At 41.8% G+C, this 18,627-nt stretch overlaps 2 protein-coding genes across 2 annotated transcripts in view; both read left to right on the top strand.

The window, feature by feature from the left end:
* LOC110584712 (myosin-8) overlaps window positions 1-9,081 on the top strand; it is a 24,763-nt gene extending 15,682 nt beyond the window's left edge. The window contains exons 21-37 of the mRNA XM_044921799.1: window positions 1-42; window positions 123-268; window positions 354-444; window positions 530-919; window positions 1,766-1,892; window positions 2,551-2,669; window positions 2,811-3,007; window positions 3,939-4,122; window positions 4,200-4,365; window positions 4,466-4,590; window positions 4,764-5,072; window positions 5,160-5,363; window positions 5,921-6,046; window positions 6,137-6,307; window positions 6,390-6,494; window positions 6,613-6,708; window positions 8,929-9,081. Of these exons, the coding sequence (XP_044777734.1) occupies window positions 1-42; window positions 123-268; window positions 354-444; window positions 530-919; window positions 1,766-1,892; window positions 2,551-2,669; window positions 2,811-3,007; window positions 3,939-4,122; window positions 4,200-4,365; window positions 4,466-4,590; window positions 4,764-5,072; window positions 5,160-5,363; window positions 5,921-6,046; window positions 6,137-6,307; window positions 6,390-6,494; window positions 6,613-6,708; window positions 8,929-9,081 (2,751 nt within the window). The remainder of the gene's footprint in view (window positions 43-122; window positions 269-353; window positions 445-529; window positions 920-1,765; window positions 1,893-2,550; window positions 2,670-2,810; window positions 3,008-3,938; window positions 4,123-4,199; window positions 4,366-4,465; window positions 4,591-4,763; window positions 5,073-5,159; window positions 5,364-5,920; window positions 6,047-6,136; window positions 6,308-6,389; window positions 6,495-6,612; window positions 6,709-8,928) is intronic.
* Window positions 9,082-13,725: 4,644 nt separating this feature from the next.
* Window positions 13,726-18,627, top strand: part of LOC110584476 (myosin-1-like) — a 20,838-nt gene continuing 15,936 nt past the window's right edge. Inside the window, exons 1-11 of the mRNA XM_044921798.1 lie at window positions 13,726-13,929; window positions 14,021-14,164; window positions 14,282-14,438; window positions 15,516-15,543; window positions 16,309-16,423; window positions 16,508-16,600; window positions 16,735-16,798; window positions 17,606-17,704; window positions 18,012-18,115; window positions 18,267-18,405; window positions 18,586-18,623. Coding sequence (XP_044777733.1) covers window positions 13,726-13,929; window positions 14,021-14,164; window positions 14,282-14,438; window positions 15,516-15,543; window positions 16,309-16,423; window positions 16,508-16,600; window positions 16,735-16,798; window positions 17,606-17,704; window positions 18,012-18,115; window positions 18,267-18,405; window positions 18,586-18,623 — 1,185 coding nt within the window. The remainder of the gene's footprint in view (window positions 13,930-14,020; window positions 14,165-14,281; window positions 14,439-15,515; window positions 15,544-16,308; window positions 16,424-16,507; window positions 16,601-16,734; window positions 16,799-17,605; window positions 17,705-18,011; window positions 18,116-18,266; window positions 18,406-18,585; window positions 18,624-18,627) is intronic.

The raw sequence follows: 18,627 nt of genomic DNA, 5'->3' as shown, positions 1-18,627 counted from the left end.
CTGACCAAAGCTAAAATCAAGCTTGAACAACAAGTAGATGATGTAAGTCCAGGATTATCAAAGAAATTCTTTTCTTCAAAGGGAAGCTAAGCACTCCTTTAGACTAAACTATTTATATTTAGCTTGAAGGGTCCTTGGAGCAAGAAAAGAAACTTCGCATGGACCTAGAAAGGGCTAAGAGGAAACTTGAAGGTGACCTCAAGTTGGCCCAAGAATCCATAATGGACATTGAAAATGAAAAACAACAACTTGATGAAAAGCTCAAAAAGTAAGTGTGAAAGAATTGCTTATGACCTTGCTTTCTAATGGGTGGATATACACTCAATTGTTATTTTTTGCTACTTTCCAAAAAGGAAAGAGTTTGAAATGAGTAATCTGCAAAGCAAGATTGAAGACGAGCAAGCACTTGGCATTCAGCTGCAGAAGAAGATCAAAGAGCTGCAAGTACGTTCAGATTTCTATCAGTTTGGCTCAGAGAGGCATAGTTATGACACAGAGAAGCTAAGTGTGTGCTTTCCACCACCCCCAGGCCCGCATTGAGGAGCTGGAGGAGGAAATCGAGGCAGAGCGGGCCTCCCGGGCCAAAGCAGAGAAGCAGCGCTCTGACCTCTCCCGGGAACTGGAAGAGATCAGCGAGCGCCTGGAGGAAGCCGGCGGGGCCACTTCCGCCCAGATCGAGATGAACAAGAAGCGCGAGGCTGAGTTCCAGAAAATGCGCAGGGACCTGGAGGAGGCCACCCTACAGCACGAAGCCACGGCGGCCACCCTGAGGAAGAAGCACGCGGACAGCGTGGCCGAGCTCGGGGAGCAGATAGACAACCTGCAGAGGGTCAAGCAGAAGCTGGAGAAGGAGAAGAGCGAGCTGAAGATGGAGATCGATGACCTCACCAGTAATGTAGAAACAGTCTCTAAAGCCAAGGTACCAGAGCCTGGAAAACTGTTATTAGTGACAATGATCCTTTACGTACACATCATAGTTTGCACAGGGTACTTTACACACATTATGTCATTTGGTTTTTTTACAATAATCTAGGAGATAAGAAAGATACTAGCATTTGTATTATTTCCACTTACCATATGAAGAAACTGAAATACAAAGAAGTTAAGTGCACTGGCCCCATCACACCATGAACAAATGACAAGACCAGCTTCTTTTTTTTTTTTTTTAAGATTTTATTTATTTATTTGAGAGAGAGAGAGAGGGAGAGCTCAGAGGGAAGAGGGAGAGGGAGAAGCAGGCTTCCCGCTGAGCAGGGAACCCAATGTGGGACTCAATCCCAGGACCCTGAGATCATGACCTGAGCTGAAGGCAGATGCTTAATGGACTGAGCCACGCAGGCGCCCCAGGACCAGCTTTTGAACAAAGGCCACCTGCATTCTCTCAGGCTCCAGTTGGAGAACTAGGTCTCCAATATTCTCAATTATCCAATAAGCCAAGTTTCATCGTACAGAAAGGCAATCAAGTATTTATAAACATGCTTTTAGAAAAATATACCATACAATTCTTACAACATCTTAAATTTTAGAACATTGTCTTTAATTTTTTTTTTTTTGTATTAATAGGGCATGGAACTGCACAGTTAGCTCTTTAAAAATCCCAACATGTATTTTCAGCTGAGGACAGCAATCAAAATATAAAGAAAAAAATTTTTATGTATCGCAATTATATATAAGAGAATTTGATTTTATGCCAAAAGTATTTATTAATTTTTTTTTAATTATATTAAAATATCTTTGTTTCCTTCTTTTATTTTTTCTCACACAGGGAAATCTAGAGAAAATGTGCCGCACTCTGGAGGACCAAGTGAGTGAGCTGAAATCAAAGGAGGAGGAACAACAGCGGCTGATCAATGACCTGACGACCCAGAAAGGACGCTTGCAGACCGAATCTGGTAACTGTCCTCTTCTGGGCACTAAGAATGGAGATGATGTGGTTGAAAACAACGGATTTGGTAATGTGAGAGCCTAATAAACACAGCTAAGAACACGTGTGATTTACTGAACAGCTCAGACTTTCAACTTACTTGCAAGGTCACCTGGGGACAAAGCTGGAGATAAAGACTTCGACAGGACTGGATCAAGCTCTGCTCCAGAAAAGCCTAGAGTAGTTGGCCACGCTGAAAGGATGCTTGGGATTAGGAGTCACTCTGGCTGGGTCCAGGACTCCTGTTGCAGACCGAGCTTCTGTCTCTATACATCAAATGAACCAAATACCTGAAAGGGGAATGGATAACCCTGTCTCTCAAAAGATCGATGAACCTCAAAAGACCAATGTAGAATTCAGTATCCTGGCTCCCATAACCAGGTTTTGCACACTATCATACACCCAGAAAGAATTAGTTATGGAGAGAACAAAAAGGATTTCAGCTGTATTTATTCATTCAGATTCATATGAAGTTTTACCATAAAAATCAGAGATTTGACATTTAGAGAATTCAATCTTTTGAGTACTCAGTGGAGGAGAGTTAAGAGTTAACACTTATTTCTACTTTGGGCTTGCAAAATTGTTTCTTCACTTTAAAAAACAGTGCCATTTCTTTCATCTATCAGGTGAATTTTCACGACAGCTAGATGAGAAAGAAGCTCTGGTGTCTCAGCTATCAAGGGGCAAACAAGCATTTACACAACAAACTGAGGAATTAAAGAGGCAGCTGGAAGAAGAGATAAAGGTAAATAATAATATTGTCAGACTCACTGTTTTTTTGTATGACCTAACCCTAACTGGAGTCCATTTACACCAACTTTCAAAGGGTTTTGAAACTCAGTTATTAAACATATGCAGTAAAATGAAGGTGTAACTATCTCCACAGGCCAAGAACGCCCTGGCCCACGCCCTGCAGTCTTCCCGCCACGACTGTGACCTGCTGCGGGAACAGTATGAGGAGGAGCAGGAATCCAAGGCCGAGCTGCAGAGGGCGCTGTCCAAGGCCAACAGCGAGGTGGCCCAGTGGAGGACCAAATACGAGACGGACGCCATCCAGCGCACAGAGGAGCTGGAGGAGGCCAAGTAAGTGTGCAGATATGAGAGAATGTGCAGAAAACTTTGCATGTTGAATCAGAAAGGTAACGCCCTTCAGTGAATTAGCCTATAGACGTTCATTAATTAGCTCCTCTTGGCCAGGCACTATCAGGCCCTGGGAATAAGACATGAGTAAAACAAACATGACACCTGCCTTCCTATGCTGAAACCTACTTAAGGAAATGAGTAACAAATAATTATCCAGATAGCTAAGCCTTACTGCTGTTTGTCAGGCACAACAAGCCCACTGCTGCTTCAAGACTCTGCACTTGCTGGTCCCTCCGTCTGAAATACTCTCCCTGAGATCTCCCTCCGGCTCACTCTGACTCTCTGATTTGACGCAAATGCTACCTCCTCGGAGGGGGCTTTCCTGAATATCTAGAATAGCTGCGCACCCCTTACTCTATTTCACTTTTCTTCATTGCATTTATTTATTTTTTTTTAAAGATTTTTTATTTTTATTATTTATTTGACAGAGAGACACAGCGAGAGAGGGAACACAAGCAGGGGGAGTGGGAGAGGGAGAAGCAGGCTCCCTGCAGAGCGGGGAGCCCGACGCGGGACTCGATCCCAGGACCCCGGGATCATGACCTGAGCCGAAGGCAGTCGCTTAACCGACTGAGCCACCCAGGCGCCCTCTTCATTGCATTTATATCTGCAATACGTTATTATGCATTTTCTCACCAGCCTATTATTTCTCTCTTGTCCTCATTTGGAAGCTTCATGAGTCAGGGCCCTTTTTTCTGCCTTGCTCACTGCTGTGTATCCAGTGTCTGGTTCATAAAAGGAGCTCATCAGTGTCTGTTGAATAGATGAATGGATATTTTTCATATGAAGTTTCCAATACTTCTCAGCGTGGTAATAGCTCCTAATTCTTGTTCTGGTTCACTCCTCTCTACAAACATATATAATCTTCAAGGAAGAAGCTGGCCCAGAGGCTGCAGGCGGCCGAGGAGCACGTAGAAGCCGTGAACGCCAAATGTGCTTCCCTCGAGAAGACAAAGCAGCGGCTCCAGAATGAGGTGGAGGACCTCATGCTGGACGTGGAGAGAACCAACGCGGCCTGTGCCGCCCTGGACAAGAAGCAGAGGAACTTCGACAAGGTAACTCGTGCAGCAGCCTCTGCTTTCCACCATCTTCTTCTGTCCTTCACAACAGGTAACCCCTCTCGGTTTTTCAGATCCTGGCAGAGTGGAAACAGAAGTATGAGGAAACCCAGGCTGAGCTTGAGGCCTCTCAGAAGGAGGCCCGCTCTCTCAGCACTGAGCTGTTCAAGATGAAGAATGCCTACGAGGAATCCTTGGATCAGCTGGAAACTTTGAAACGAGAGAACAAAAACTTGCAGCGTGAGGCCCTTTCACTTGCAATAATATTCATGCCTTGGGAATGGTTCCCTTAGGTCCTCTGTCTGATCAAATCTCTACTTGTCTTTTACCCAAACAACAGAGGAGATTTCTGACCTCACAGAGCAGATTGCAGAAGGAGGGAAACATATCCATGAACTGGAGAAGATAAAGAAACAAGTGGAACAAGAGAAGTGTGAACTTCAGGCTGCTTTAGAGGAAGCAGAGGTATAGGTCCAACTGTGCATTATAAACAAATCAGGTCAGAAAAGATTTTGGCCCATCCACACAGATCGAATAAAAAAAAATAAACAGCACAAAATTAATGGAAGGAAAGGTATGCAGAAAAACTTCAGAATGCTTCCGTTCCCCGCTAATGTCACCCCTTGCTGTCATTAAAGGCATCTCTTGAACATGAAGAGGGAAAGATCCTGCGCATCCAGCTGGAGTTGAACCAGGTCAAGTCTGAGGTCGACAGGAAAATTGCTGAGAAGGATGAGGAAATTGACCAGCTGAAGAGAAACCACATCAGAGTGGTGGAGTCGATGCAGACCATGCTGGATGCTGAGATCAGGAGCAGGAATGATGCCATCAGGCTCAAGAAGAAGATGGAAGGAGACCTCAATGAGATGGAAATCCAGCTGAACCATGCCAACCGCATGGCCGCAGAGGCCCTGAGGAACTACAGGAACACCCAAGGCATCCTCAAAGTAAGTGGGTTCAAAAGACAGCCCCAAAGTGGTTGGGGTGATTGCACCCCTGAGAACGAGGTGTCTCAATGATCGTTCATTCCACAGGACACCCAGATCCACCTGGATGACGCTCTCCGGGGCCAGGAGGACCTGAAGGAACAGCTGGCCATGGTGGAGCGCAGAGCCAACCTGCTGCAGGCCGAGATCGAGGAGCTGCGGGCCACTCTGGAGCAGACGGAGAGGAGCAGGAAAATCGCAGAACAGGAGCTCCTGGATGCCAGTGAGAGGGTCCAGCTCCTGCACACCCAGGTGGGGTTTGGCACAAAGAACTTACCTTCAATAAATGCTTATGTGTCCCAAACAATGTAAGCTTAAGTGTTTTATATAACAGCCAGGTTTTATACTTCTACCAAGTTTTCACTGTATATTGAGATCTTTTATTGTTTTATTTTACATAAATTATTGATTCACTTCCTAAAATATTCTAAAGCTGCCCATATTCTCTTGTGTTTGTATCTTTATTGACCCTTGTTATCAATATTGGCATCTTTATTTTGGAGAAATGGAATATTTGAACATCTGTTATAAATTTTGTCCCTATGAATGGTCTCATTGGTAAATGGCACTTACAAAATTTACAGCTATTTGGTCTAATTATGGACTACGTACTTGGAAGATGCTGAATATTCTATAACATTTTTATTTTATTTACTATATACTATATAGTACTATATATGTACTATATAACACACTAATATTGAAGGGCATCTGACTTGTAAATTTTTATCTGAAATTATTTTTAAAAATAGCTAGCAATAAGTACTTTGGTAACATGATAAAAAAAACTGTAACTTATTTTTAAACAGAATACCAGCCTGATCAACACCAAGAAGAAGTTGGAAACAGACATTTCCCAAATGCAAGGAGAAATGGAGGACATTATCCAGGAAGCCCGCAACGCAGAGGAGAAGGCCAAGAAGGCCATCACTGATGTGAGCAGAGGGCAAAATGGTCCTGGTCAAACTTGAATCCTGATGTGCTAGCTCAGCTCTCTCAACTGGTTTTGTTTTACTGTTCATCAGGCAGCCATGATGGCCGAGGAGCTGAAGAAGGAGCAGGACACCAGCGCCCACCTGGAGCGGATGAAAAAGAACATAGAGCAGACAGTGAAGGACCTGCAACATCGTCTAGACGAGGCTGAGCAGCTGGCCCTGAAGGGCGGGAAGAAGCAGATCCAGAAACTGGAGGCCAGGGTGGGTCTCTCAATCTCTGTCTACTTCCATTTCCTCCCAGTGCCTTATTAGTTCAAAGTTCTTAAAACCTACTTATTTGCAGGTACGTGAGCTGGAAGGAGAGGTTGAGAGTGAGCAAAAGCGTAATGCGGAAGCTGTGAAAGGTCTGCGCAAACACGAGAGAAGAGTGAAGGAACTCACTTACCAGGTACAACAATGGTTTTTATCAGCCAAGTGCCCCCCATACATACGTGAAACACTCATATAAATGAAACAACAGTCAAGTGCTTTTGAAGTAAGGCCCTGTGGTTTTCATTACCTTTCAGACAGAAGAAGATCGGAAAAATATTCTCAGACTTCAGGATTTGGTAGATAAACTTCAGGCCAAAGTGAAATCTTACAAGAGACAAGCTGAGGAGGCTGTAAGTATCCTTAAGATGGAAGGGAAGACAGAAGTCCCTTGTTAAGAAAAGCTAATGAACAAATAATTAGACTTAACCCTCCTTGTAGTAAATAAGCCATTTGCTTCTTAGAAGACTGTACTTCTTAAAAACATTTGCGCATTTTTGTACTTATTGCTTATTATTTGTAATATTAATAGCTTGATTTTAAAAGTAAATTTTCAATCCTCAAAGAAACCTCAAAAAATTTCAAAGCAGAAATAATGAAGGCCACATTCTCTAGCCATAGTGTGATAAAATTATAAAGTGGTTAGAAATATAAACACAAATTCCCAAATGCTTAAATGTTAAAAAACTAACTCTCCTAAATAATTCGTGGGTTAAATTGGAAAGAAAAAAACTACTGAATAATTATTAATTATAAGTAAAATTTCAAGGAAGATGCTACTTTTACAAACCTAAAGAGTGTAGTCAAAGCTGTCCTTGGAGGACAATTCATTACTTTATGAATCAAAATTTTTAAAAAATTGACAGTCCAATAAAGAAATTAAAAATAATAATGAAAGAAGTACTGTTAAAGATAAAGGTAGAAATTGATAAATTAAAGTATAATATTTTCTACTATGATAATTTTAAGTAATATCTGGTAACTTCTGGGGAGTTAATAAAATAAATACACTTACAACTAGTTTAATCAAGGAAAAAGAGAAAGAAAATACAAACTCACATTAGAAATGAGAAAGGGGGGTTGCCAGGCGGGCTCAGTCAGAAGAGCATGCAACATTTTTTTTTTTAAGATTTTATTTATTTGTAAAAGAGAGAGTAAGAGCATGAGCAGGGGGAGGAGCAGAGGGGGAGGGAGAGGGAGAGGGAAGGACTCTCCAGCAGACTCCATGCTGAGTGTGGGAGCCCAATCCCATGACCCTGAGATCATGACCTGAGCCAAAACCAAGAGTCAGACACTTAACCGACTAAGACACCCAGGGGCCCCAAGGATGCGACTCTTGAGCTCAGGGTCATGAGTTCAAGCCTCACATTGGGCACAGAGATCAGAAAAGGAAGGAAAGGAAAGAAAAGAAAGGAAGGAAACGGAAGGGAAGGGAAGGGAAGGAAGAGAGAAAGGGGACAAACCATACAAGTAGGAAATTATTTTTTAATGTAAAATATAAATCTGTCAACAAAGTTGAAATCTTTGAGATTGATGATTTTTTTATAGAAGGTCATAAATTACTAAGTTGGCTAAATAACTTATTTGAGAATTACTTCTGAAAAAGGACTCAGGTCCAGACAGGTCTTTCAAAATTTCAAGTAACAGATAATCCCTGAGCTATGTAAGCCATTCCAGAGCATGGGAAAAGATGGAAAGCGTTCCAAATCATTTTAAGAAGCTCACGTAACCGTCATACCAAAACGTGTCCAAGAGAGAAGCGGTGGGGGAGGATGGAACTAAAGGCAGTTTTACTCGTAGTTCCAGCAAAGATAAATAACTAAGTTGCTGAAACCCTTTATTAAGGGGATTATCCATCAGTGTTTAAGCAGGTTAATTCCTTCAATGTAAGGATTACTTAATATTAGGGAATTTGTCAGTAGAATCATTACATCCAAAATAGGAGAAAAATGATTTTTTTGAAATGTTCCAAAATGATATATAAAATTCAACATTTATTTCAATTTAAAGAGACCTTTAAGAAATTCATCCTTAATATGATATAGAATATCTATTTAAGCCCACTGTCATCTTCTAGCAAACATTAACAAGAAGGAAGATTTCTAGAGTACTCTTGCCTTTTTTAAAAAAAAAAATTTTATTTATTTGAGAGAGTGAGAGCGATCACAAGCAGGGGGGAAGGGTAGAGGGAGAAGCAGACTCCCCACTGAGCAGGGAGCCCAATGTGGGACTTGCCTGGGATCATGACCTGAGCGGAAGGCAGACGCTTAACCAGCTGAGTCATCCAAGTGCCCTGTACTCTTGCCATCTCTGCTCTTATATTTTTTTCTTGCTTTACTTAATAGGTTTTCATTGAAAAAATAGGTATGCAATTATTTATGGGACACCAAGCCCCAAATAAATCATAATGTTCACTTCAATGATAACCAAAATCCAGGAGGTGGTAAGACATCAATGTTCCCTGCTGGGTATTTTAAGTTCTCCACAGATACCAAGTCCTTTCTTCCCTTAAGCCAACAGAACCTAGAAAGATGCACAGTATGAGTTCCTTACAATTCCATTTTTATTCTCAGGAGGAACAATCCAACACAAATCTATCCAAATTCCGCAAGCTCCAGCACGAGCTGGAGGAGGCTGAGGAACGGGCTGACATTGCTGAGTCCCAGGTCAACAAGCTGCGGGTGAAGAGCCGAGAGGTTCACACAAAAGTCATAAGTGAAGAGTGAGCATGTCCGGATGCTATGGAATGACTGAAGAGAAGCACAAAATGTGAAGCCTTTGGTCATTTCCCTCTGTAATTATTGTCCATTCTACCCTATTGCAAAGGAAATAAAGAGCATAGGGTATTTTGCAAACAACATCCTTAGACTGGTCCTTAAAGCGGTGACAAAGCTAGAATAAGCATAAGGCTATCAAACAACTACACTCAACCTGCCACTAAGAAGTAGTACTCACTTTTATTTTAAGTCTACAGGAATACTTTAAGACTATAAAACTGTTGCCTATCAGGGAAGTCTGTTCTGGAAGAAATCTGGAAGTCACCTTTTATTTCTTTCTAACCTCTCCTTAATACCAGGATATAATAGGATTCTAGAAAGCTCCTGATCCCCCCGACATGAACCTAATTTTCCAGGTCTATGCAAAGAATGGCACTGGCTATATTCTCAAATAGGGGATTCAGATTACACTATATCATTACTTCTCCTTGATGTTATCAAGAATACAAATCCTAAGTATTATTAATAGCCCATAAAGACTTTCATCATGAATATCCATATACTGTATATTCAGAGAACGCACACCAGGTAATGGGTATGACATGAGTGAGATGTGACCCTTCTCTCTATGAAAGCTACAAGGTGGCTCTCAAGTCCGGGGCCAAGAGAATATTATTTTATATATTATAATGTAATATCAGTAAGTTATTTATTAGCCTATGTTTCCAGACTTGATGGCTGCCTTTATAATCATGTGAAGGGCCAAAATAAATTATCAGAAGTGTCCATAAAATATGAGTCCTAAAATAGACAATCTGGGTGTAAATTCAACACACATAACCATCAGTATGACTTTGGTGCAAAACGCAGAAATAGTAGCAATATGAATTACTCAGAGAAGTTTTCCTAGATGATCAAGATTTTTTAAACTGGATTCCATTGAGACACATAGCCCAAAGTATAACCTTCCTGGACAGCATAAAGGAAAAGCTAAGTGGTAACTACCCATATGAATGGAAAGCAAGAGTATATGGGTTTAAATTGCACCGTGGGAGAATAAGACATGTGGGAACAGCTTAGCAGGTAATTAGGATTCCCATTGTCCCACTGGCCCAGGGAAGGGTGTGGGATCGCCCTTCTTCCTTCTTTGGCCCATCTTCCCCTTTGTTCCACATCACCTATAAATGCTGAAGTGCCTTATAATTTGGCAGTAATAAGCAAAAAACAATGTCTTACAACAAGCTTACTGAAAAACCTATCCAGCACGGGTCAAAAGGAGGTCTTAAAATTCCTATCAAATCCTACTGAGAACATTATGAAAATGTCCTCTCTTCCTGAGAAGCATTGCCCACATTTTTCAGATGCCTGCTAAGAAAAAAAATGGATGTGGGGGGAAAAAAAACAACAATAACAACACGGATACGTAAGGAAGTAAAAATGCTATACCTGTGGCCACAAAGCAGGTTGAGGGTTGGCTAGGAAGGCTCCCATCAGATGCATGTCTCCTGGAAGACCCTTCCTGATGGCTTTAATCTACTCCAGGTAGAAGATTGGTAGCAGCAAGCACACTGGGCCGCCATGCCAATCAGGTGGCCAGGGTCTAGGCTGCTGTGTGATTTGTGGTCACTCTCTTCTATTCTTTGGATCTCAGCTGTTTTCTTAGTCAAACGAGGAATATGGGTTAGATGGTCCCTTCCAATCAGTAATATATCACATGACCATTACAACCAGTATCTCCAGATATCTGCTTTCCTAAGGCGATCTGTTTCATTAAATCGATTGAAATGTATGTATAATAATAAAGGAACTGTTGCAAAACAGGGGATATGGAGCAAATTTGGTCTCCGTCCCAGACGGACAAGGCTGACATAAAGAGACACAAGACAAGAGATGATAAAATCATTTTTTTTTTAATTAAACATTAGAATAGAAAACAACATTCAGGTATCGTTTGTAAGCAAAATGTGAAATGTATACCTTGGGCAGCTGATGGAAAAGCCTTAGATGCTGCATATTTAGACAGAGATATGCCCTGTTTTCTAATATTTTCCTATGCCGAGTTTCACAGAGGAAACAGGATTTCACAAGCAACTTGCATTTTTTCAAAGCGAGAGAAGCAGGACATCTCAGCTTGGCGACGCAAAGCAGTGGGGAGCATGCCTGAGGTGGGAGTGGTCTGATCTGACAATGAATCAGGGGCAGCTGACCAGAGGCAACAAAAGCAACTGTGTGTGGCTGCTTGTTACGAAGCAAGTTTTAAAATCACATTTCCAAACACCCTCGACAAAGCCAAAAAACAAAAACAAAAAACAAAAAAACTTGGTGCCTTCTGGGGAGGAACGGATAATCTTTTTCTAACACCCTGGTAAAGAGCAGCAAGTTCCCTTCCCAGTCTAGAATGTGCAATTGTGCGGGCAGTTGCAAAGGCTTCACACACAGGCAGGCGACTTGGCGAAACTGCATGGCAACAGCAACAAAAGTGCAGGGACTGCGGAACGTAGCCGTCTTTGAAACAACACCTTACATTATTCCAAAGCCAGATCGCTTTCACATGGCCAACCTCTCGAATTATTTATAGGAGATTGATTCATATACTTAACCAAATGTGAGAGGAAATACTTCTAATTATATCCAAACATCTTTAATATGAGGGGAATTATGCTTGGAGGCCTTCATTGCCAAAAACATGTTTTGCCAAATATGTTTTAAGAAAGAGGAGGAGGCTACGTGTTTTCCATATTTGACCCTATAAAAGTACCCTTGGAATGGGTACGACTTGTCTTTCCTCATAAAGCTTCAAGGTAAGTGTGCGTGAGGACAGGGCTCTGTCTGAAGACGGTAGGGATATCTGGCTGCCCGCCTGCATGCCACACATCCTGGCTCCCACTGCCCCTGGCAGTTCTTCCAGCGAGGCACCAACTTACTCTGTAGCAATTTTAATTAGCTGTTTTAGTGTTCCCAGTCATTTCCTGACTCTCACTTAAGAATTACACTATTATTGGGAATGGTTAGAGTCTAACCAGAAGAAATTCGCTCTTTTTCTTACAGTGCTGACCCACTTCCAGGTTGCATTTCTAAGGTAAGATACTGATTTTTTTTTCCCTCTCATTCTTCACCGGGTGCAAGAAATCTTGCAGTGGTTGGAGGGTGCCCAGGGGGTTACAATATGAAAGCATTTTCATTTGATGGCCAATCATGCTTCCCTTGAAAAATTCTGAGAGGGACTTTAGAAACTCGTTCTCATTCATTTATATCCTCTGCAATACCTTTAAATGCTTTCTTAGAGTTTTGAGGAGTTTTATACACAATTTTTTTTTCTATTTCTAGCACGGCTGTCTGTCTTTTAAATAACTTACAACATGCAGTACAACATTTTGGTGTTATTATTCATTTATAGAGAAAATGTAAATTTCCTATATTACAGATTTTCCTCAGCACCATATACTGTAAAAAAAAAAAAAAAAAAAAAAAAAAAAATCAACCCTGAAATGCTGTCTGAATGAACAGAGTCCTTGCCTTGGAAAAACAGCTTAAATCCGCATGTTTCACAGTCTATAAAATGGAAAAACAGCTTAAATCCGCATGTTTCACAGTCTATAAAATGGAAAAACATTTTTAAATGTTATGAAAAATGACTGTGAGCATTTTCAGCAAGACAAAGTATTTTGTATTATCCAAATCACTGCAGTTTGAATGGGAAAATGTAGAAGAGTTTACACAAGTGAAGAAAATATCTTTATTATTATAAAACAAATTACCTCTGATCATTATTGACAGGGTTAATGAATATTAAAGCAGCAAGAGATGGATGGATCTTGAAAAGAAAGTTTTGTGAAATTTTTATGGGAATCTCAGTAATAAAGCAAGAAAACAGATAATATTTTATAATAAGTCTTTGAGAAATACTAAGGACAAGTAAAAAAGCCAAATTCTCAAAATTATGGAAACAAGAGAAACGAATGTAAAATAGAATAATTTTTTAACAAAACAATGTAAAGCAAATCTCCCTACATTTTTGCTTTCCTTTATCAGGTAGCCTTTGTAAATCTATAATGAATCCAAATCGATAATGAAAAGATTTTCACTACGTACAAAAATTTGTGGAATTTTCACAACATAAATCTACTGTACTTTTAATTCACAAAGCCAGCTTTGAGCCCTTCCCTGTATCCAGCATGTGTCCTAAGAGGTATGAAGGATGCCTTGAAAGAAGTGTTGCCTGCCTGCAAGGTGCTTATAATCCAACTGGAAGATAACAGCTCTCCATGAAAGAGCTAGGGGACACCCTGCCGTCATCTTAGCTTGTGTTCTGTATAAGCCAATCACAGGCCACATATAGAAATTAACATACATACCAAATAAAACAGAGAAAGCAGCTACAATATCCTACAGCAGGTGAGCCAGAAACTACAGTCTCTGCAAATGCTCGATTAAATACCTATCAGCATTGGCACAGATCACGAACACTGACATTTCATCTCCAGCCAAGCCAGGGAGGTAGGTGGTCATACTCAACACAATGCTAAGTGCTCAACTGCTCAGTGACTCAAAAATGTTTTCTTTTTCTAAATGTGACACTGAATATCTGAATTTCTAGAATATCTTTTCTTTCCCTTCCAGGCAGGGTCTTCGACTGGGCTGAGTTCAGCAGCCATGAGTTCAGACCAGGAAATGGCCATTTTTGGGGCGGCAGCTCCGTACCTCCGAAAGTCTGAAAAGGAGCGCATTGAGGCCCAGAACAGGCCCTTTGATGCCAAGACATCTGTCTTTGTGGCGGAGCCCAAAGAATCCTTTGTGAAAGGGACCATCCAGAGCAGAGAAGGAGGGAAAGCGACGGTGAAGACGGAAGCTGGAGCGGTGAGTAGAGTCCCTGGAGCCGGCCACATTTTATCAATCCTTGCGTTCCATCTCTCAGTTGACATGAGCCGTTATCTTCCCTGTTTACCAGACTCTGACAGTGAAAGATGATCAAGTCTTCCCCATGAACCCTCCCAAGTACGACAAGATCGAGGACATGGCCATGATGACCCACCTGCACGAGCCCGCTGTGCTGTACAACCTCAAGGAGCGTTATGCAGCCTGGATGATCTACGTGAGTTCATTCTCATGGCCTTCTGCTCATGCAGCTAATGAATAGTTTTGAAAAATAGTAGATCACTAAGGTCCCCATGAGATGATTATATTCCTTTTCTTTTTCTTTTTGGTGTAGACCTACTCCGGCCTCTTCTGCGTCACGGTCAACCCCTACAAGTGGCTGCCGGTGTACAATGCAGAGGTGGTGACAGCCTACCGAGGCAAGAAGCGTCAGGAGGCCCCGCCCCACATCTTCTCCATCTCTGACAATGCCTATCAGTTCATGCTGACGGGTGAGTGGCTCAAGTGTTTCTCATACAAATTATTTGACCACCTAGAGTCACAAAGTGTTAAAGCTAAACAGATCTTCGGAGATAATCTAATCCAAGCCCCTGGTTGTACAGAAGAGGTAACTGAAGTGCAGAGGGATATGCCGTCAAAGCTGGAACTAAAACCTAGCTCTCCAGACCCCACTTCCATGATTTTACCAGGCCACGCCTCGGCTCTCCTCTATCCCTTTAAGCTTAACCTGCTTGCAGTCTCCTCCTTGGAAATACATAATTTATGGTATAGATTTAAGTAACAATAGTTAAGATTAAGTAATGGCAGAATCACATTGAGTGGAAATGAAAAATATACGTTCAATCCTTTTGTGCTTAAGTGTCCTGTTGACTACAAATTTGATGCTTTTAGGAGTACTGTTACCTTTAAAGTCATCAGAGACCATCTCAGAGAAGAAAGCCTCTCTTTGAATGAAAATGGTATTTGGAGGCTACATGCACAAAAACAAAATTGTTGTTTTCTCCTCCCTTAAAAGGATTTTTGTTCTGATTGAGGCAGTTCCCTCACCTGATGGCATACTTTTGGCAGGACTGATCAGAGTTAGGGTTGCAGGCTGTGGCCATAAGATACTTCCCCCCCCCCCCCCCCCCCCCCCCCGCTTTGTGAGGCCAATTGACTCATTTAGAAACTAAATCTCAACCTTGGCTTGATGAACACTATTTAAACCTATTAAACTACAGTCCAAACCCTTCGTATATTTTGCATTTTTTAGTTGTATGCATGAATTAGCAGAGAGTATGCTACTGAAATTCACAGCTGACAACAAGAGAAGTGTCTGGCTGTGGAAAGTACTAAACCAGGACACACTTACTATGAGGGCTTAAGGAATTTAAGATATAACAACATTTTATGTTTCTCTTCAACTTAAGAGGTTTAAGAATAATACATATAACTTTACAATAATATATTTTAAAACTCCATTTAAAATGACACAGTATTTATACTCACCCCCCCCCCAAGTGTTTCCCTATAGAAAGTTCTGTTTGCATAACTGGTATGATGCTGATTGTCCACTGTTTTTCTTCTAGATCGGGAGAATCAGTCCATCTTAATCACGTATGTATTACTATTCTGGGGTGTATTAGTATTTTATTTGCACTGGGAAAACGACAAACTAAAAGAAATTATTTAGTGCCCCCATATTGAAGCAAGCTGGTCAGCCTGGAACTGGATACTGTTTGTACTTTGTTGTAGGGTTCAGACTGCATCGGAATATAAAATAAATGTCTTAAACTTTGTAATTTACTAGTCCAGTCTTAAAAGCTGCCCAGAACTTTCCTAAGAGTAGGGGCTATAAACCCTTTCTCTGTGCACAGCCAGGACCCGTTACATGGCAGTGAACAACATATACAGCCTTCTGAACGTTGAGCCGTTGGGAATGTTCCCAGTGGCCCATCTTTAAGGCCTCCTTGAGAAATGTCTAGTCCTTCAGAGGCTTCACTTAAGCCATGTCTTTAGTCTAAGGAAACTGAAGAACATACGTATTGTTTATCATAGAGTTTTTTACGGTTTCATTTCCCATATAGTCATTGGGTGGCTGCCTTTTGGACCTTTCAAGTTCAGGCCACAGCACTTGGAACAGAGCCTGGCACATTTTCCAGAAATATGCATTAGGTGATTAATGAATGAATTTCCCTACTTCTTGTCAGTGCAAAACAACATAAGTAATATGAGCTATAGTAGGCTGAAGAGAAAAGAGCTAGGAGAAACTGACAAAGACATATAAAGATGGACGCATAAGGTAGTAAATGCTGATGAAGGAAGTACTTTCATTTGTCACATAGCTTAAATCCTCATGTATGTTTGGTCTCTTTTTAACAGTGGAGAATCTGGTGCGGGCAAGACTGTGAACACCAAGCGTGTCATCCAGTACTTTGCAACAATTGCAGTCACTGGGGACAAGAAGAAGGAGGAAATTACTTCTGGCAAAATACAGGTGGGTCTGGGGTCAGACTCAAGACTCTGAGCGCTCTCAGGAATTCTGGAGCCCCAGAGGTGAGGACCGCTCTTGTCTTTGCAGGGGACCCTTGAAGATCAAATCATCAGCGCCAACCCTCTACTAGAGGCCTTTGGCAACGCCAAGACTGTGAGGAATGACAACTCCTCTCGCTTTGTAAGTCTCCTGGTCACAGAGGGATGTTCTCAGCCCTTCTGTGCCAGAGAAAGCACATCTGAATTATCATTTCCATCTCATTTTTCTCGAGTGCTTCAAGTTTTGTATATAACATCATCATTTTTCCTTGCAAGGGTAAATTCATCAGGATCCACTTCGGTACCACGGGAAAACTGGCTTCTGCTGATATTGAAACATGTGAGCAATAGGACCTCCTAAACAGAATCCAAGAATGACAAATGATGGTCTGGAGGAATATTTTGCAGCTCCTGCTGAGCCCGGAGCCTGTGAAACACCAGTCTGGTGCCAAACATGCCCATGGTTAATGCCAATCTTATCCACAGCCCACAGTGTGCTTTATCCCAGTCACGAGCTAATGATTCTGTAAGAACTGCCAAAAGCCAGGGGGCTTGTCTGAGATATTCCAGTCTCAGAATGGATTTCAACTTTCTCTAAGACAACACTCCACTAGGGTAAATGAGTTGTCTTCAGGTTGAGAATAGGTGATTTCTTCCTAGCCTGAGACTTGATAAATGTTACTTTTAGTGCTCTCTCTGTTATAAAGCAAGAAAAGACCCTCAGGAGGGAAGGGTTCTCAAGAATCAATTATATCGAGGGCACCTGGGTGGCTCAGTCGTTAAGCGTCCGGGACCATGACCTGAGCCGAAGGCAGATGCTTAACGACTGAGCCACCCAGGCGCCCCATAAATAAAATCTTTAAAAATAATAATAATGATCAATTATATCCCCAATGTCAAGGATCTTCTGCAAGAGAAATGTCGATGTCTTGGGCCAGGCATGCTTTAGTTTCCTTCTAGAGGTGGTAAGAGCACCCGTAATGGTGTTTGTAGAGGCAAAATATGTAGCCTATGTTGTAGAGGCACAACATTCAGCTGAAATCTCAACAGGCCAGTGAGATTTTTTAGTTAATCATCCCAAATTCCAAAATCAGTTCCGGAACTTTATAATTTTTCCCCCCTGACCAGTGTCTTCTTTTCATTGCAGATCTTCTGGAGAAGTCTAGAGTTACTTTCCAGCTGAAGGCGGAAAGAAGCTACCACATTTTCTATCAGATCATGTCTAACAAGAAGCCAGATCTAATTGGTAAGAAGGAGCTTAAATGTATAAGGCAGAAGTTAATCATTTTATTAACAACTTTTTTTTTAAAGATTTATTTATTTATTTGAGAGAGCGAGAATGAGAGAGAGAGAGAGTACATGAGATGGGGGAGGGTTAGAGGGAGAAGTAGGCTCCTCACCGAGCAGGGAGCCCGATGCGGGACTCGATCCAGGGACTCCAGGATCATGACCTGAGCCGAAGGCAGTCGCTCAACCGACTGAGCCACCCAGGCACCCCCATTTTATTAACAACTTCTAATGTAAAACATATACCCTGAATTCTATGTACCCAGAAATGCTCCTGATCACCACCAACCCATATGACTATGCCTTTGTCAGTCAAGGGGAGATCACCGTCCCTAGCATTGATGACCAAGAAGAGCTGATGGCCACAGATGTAAGTTACACATACAGTTGTTTTTTTTTAAATCCATTATGTATGGGAATAACAATAACACCCCTCTATAGGCATGGTTAAGGATATGGTATAAATTCTCCTAAATGAATTAGTGTCTTCTGCCCTTTTGTCCTCTCATCTTTCCTGGTAGAGTGCCATTGACATCCTGGGCTTCACTCCTGAAGAGAAAGTCTCCATCTACAAGCTCACGGGGGCTGTGATGCATTATGGGAACATGAAGTTCAAGCAGAAGCAGCGTGAGGAGCAAGCCGAGCCAGACGGCACTGAAGGTAATACAGACAAAAAGCTCATTCCAAATTCATGTCTTCTTTACAGTTGAGCTTCTGATGAATGTATGCAAATTCACCCCCATACAGACTTTCTATAAAATGTTTCACTCATCACTCTGCCCCGATGAATTGTGGGGCCCACAGTAGGTCATGCGGGGTGCGTGAATTGTGTCTCTGCAGTTGCTGACAAGGCGGCCTATCTCCAGAGTCTGAACTCTGCTG

This window comes from Neomonachus schauinslandi, chromosome 15 (genome assembly GCF_002201575.2).
Source record: "Neomonachus schauinslandi chromosome 15, ASM220157v2, whole genome shotgun sequence".
NCBI lineage: Eukaryota > Metazoa > Chordata > Mammalia > Carnivora > Phocidae > Neomonachus > Neomonachus schauinslandi.
Note: the sequence above shows the minus strand (reverse complement) of the source record. Positions and strands in the feature narration are given on the sequence as shown.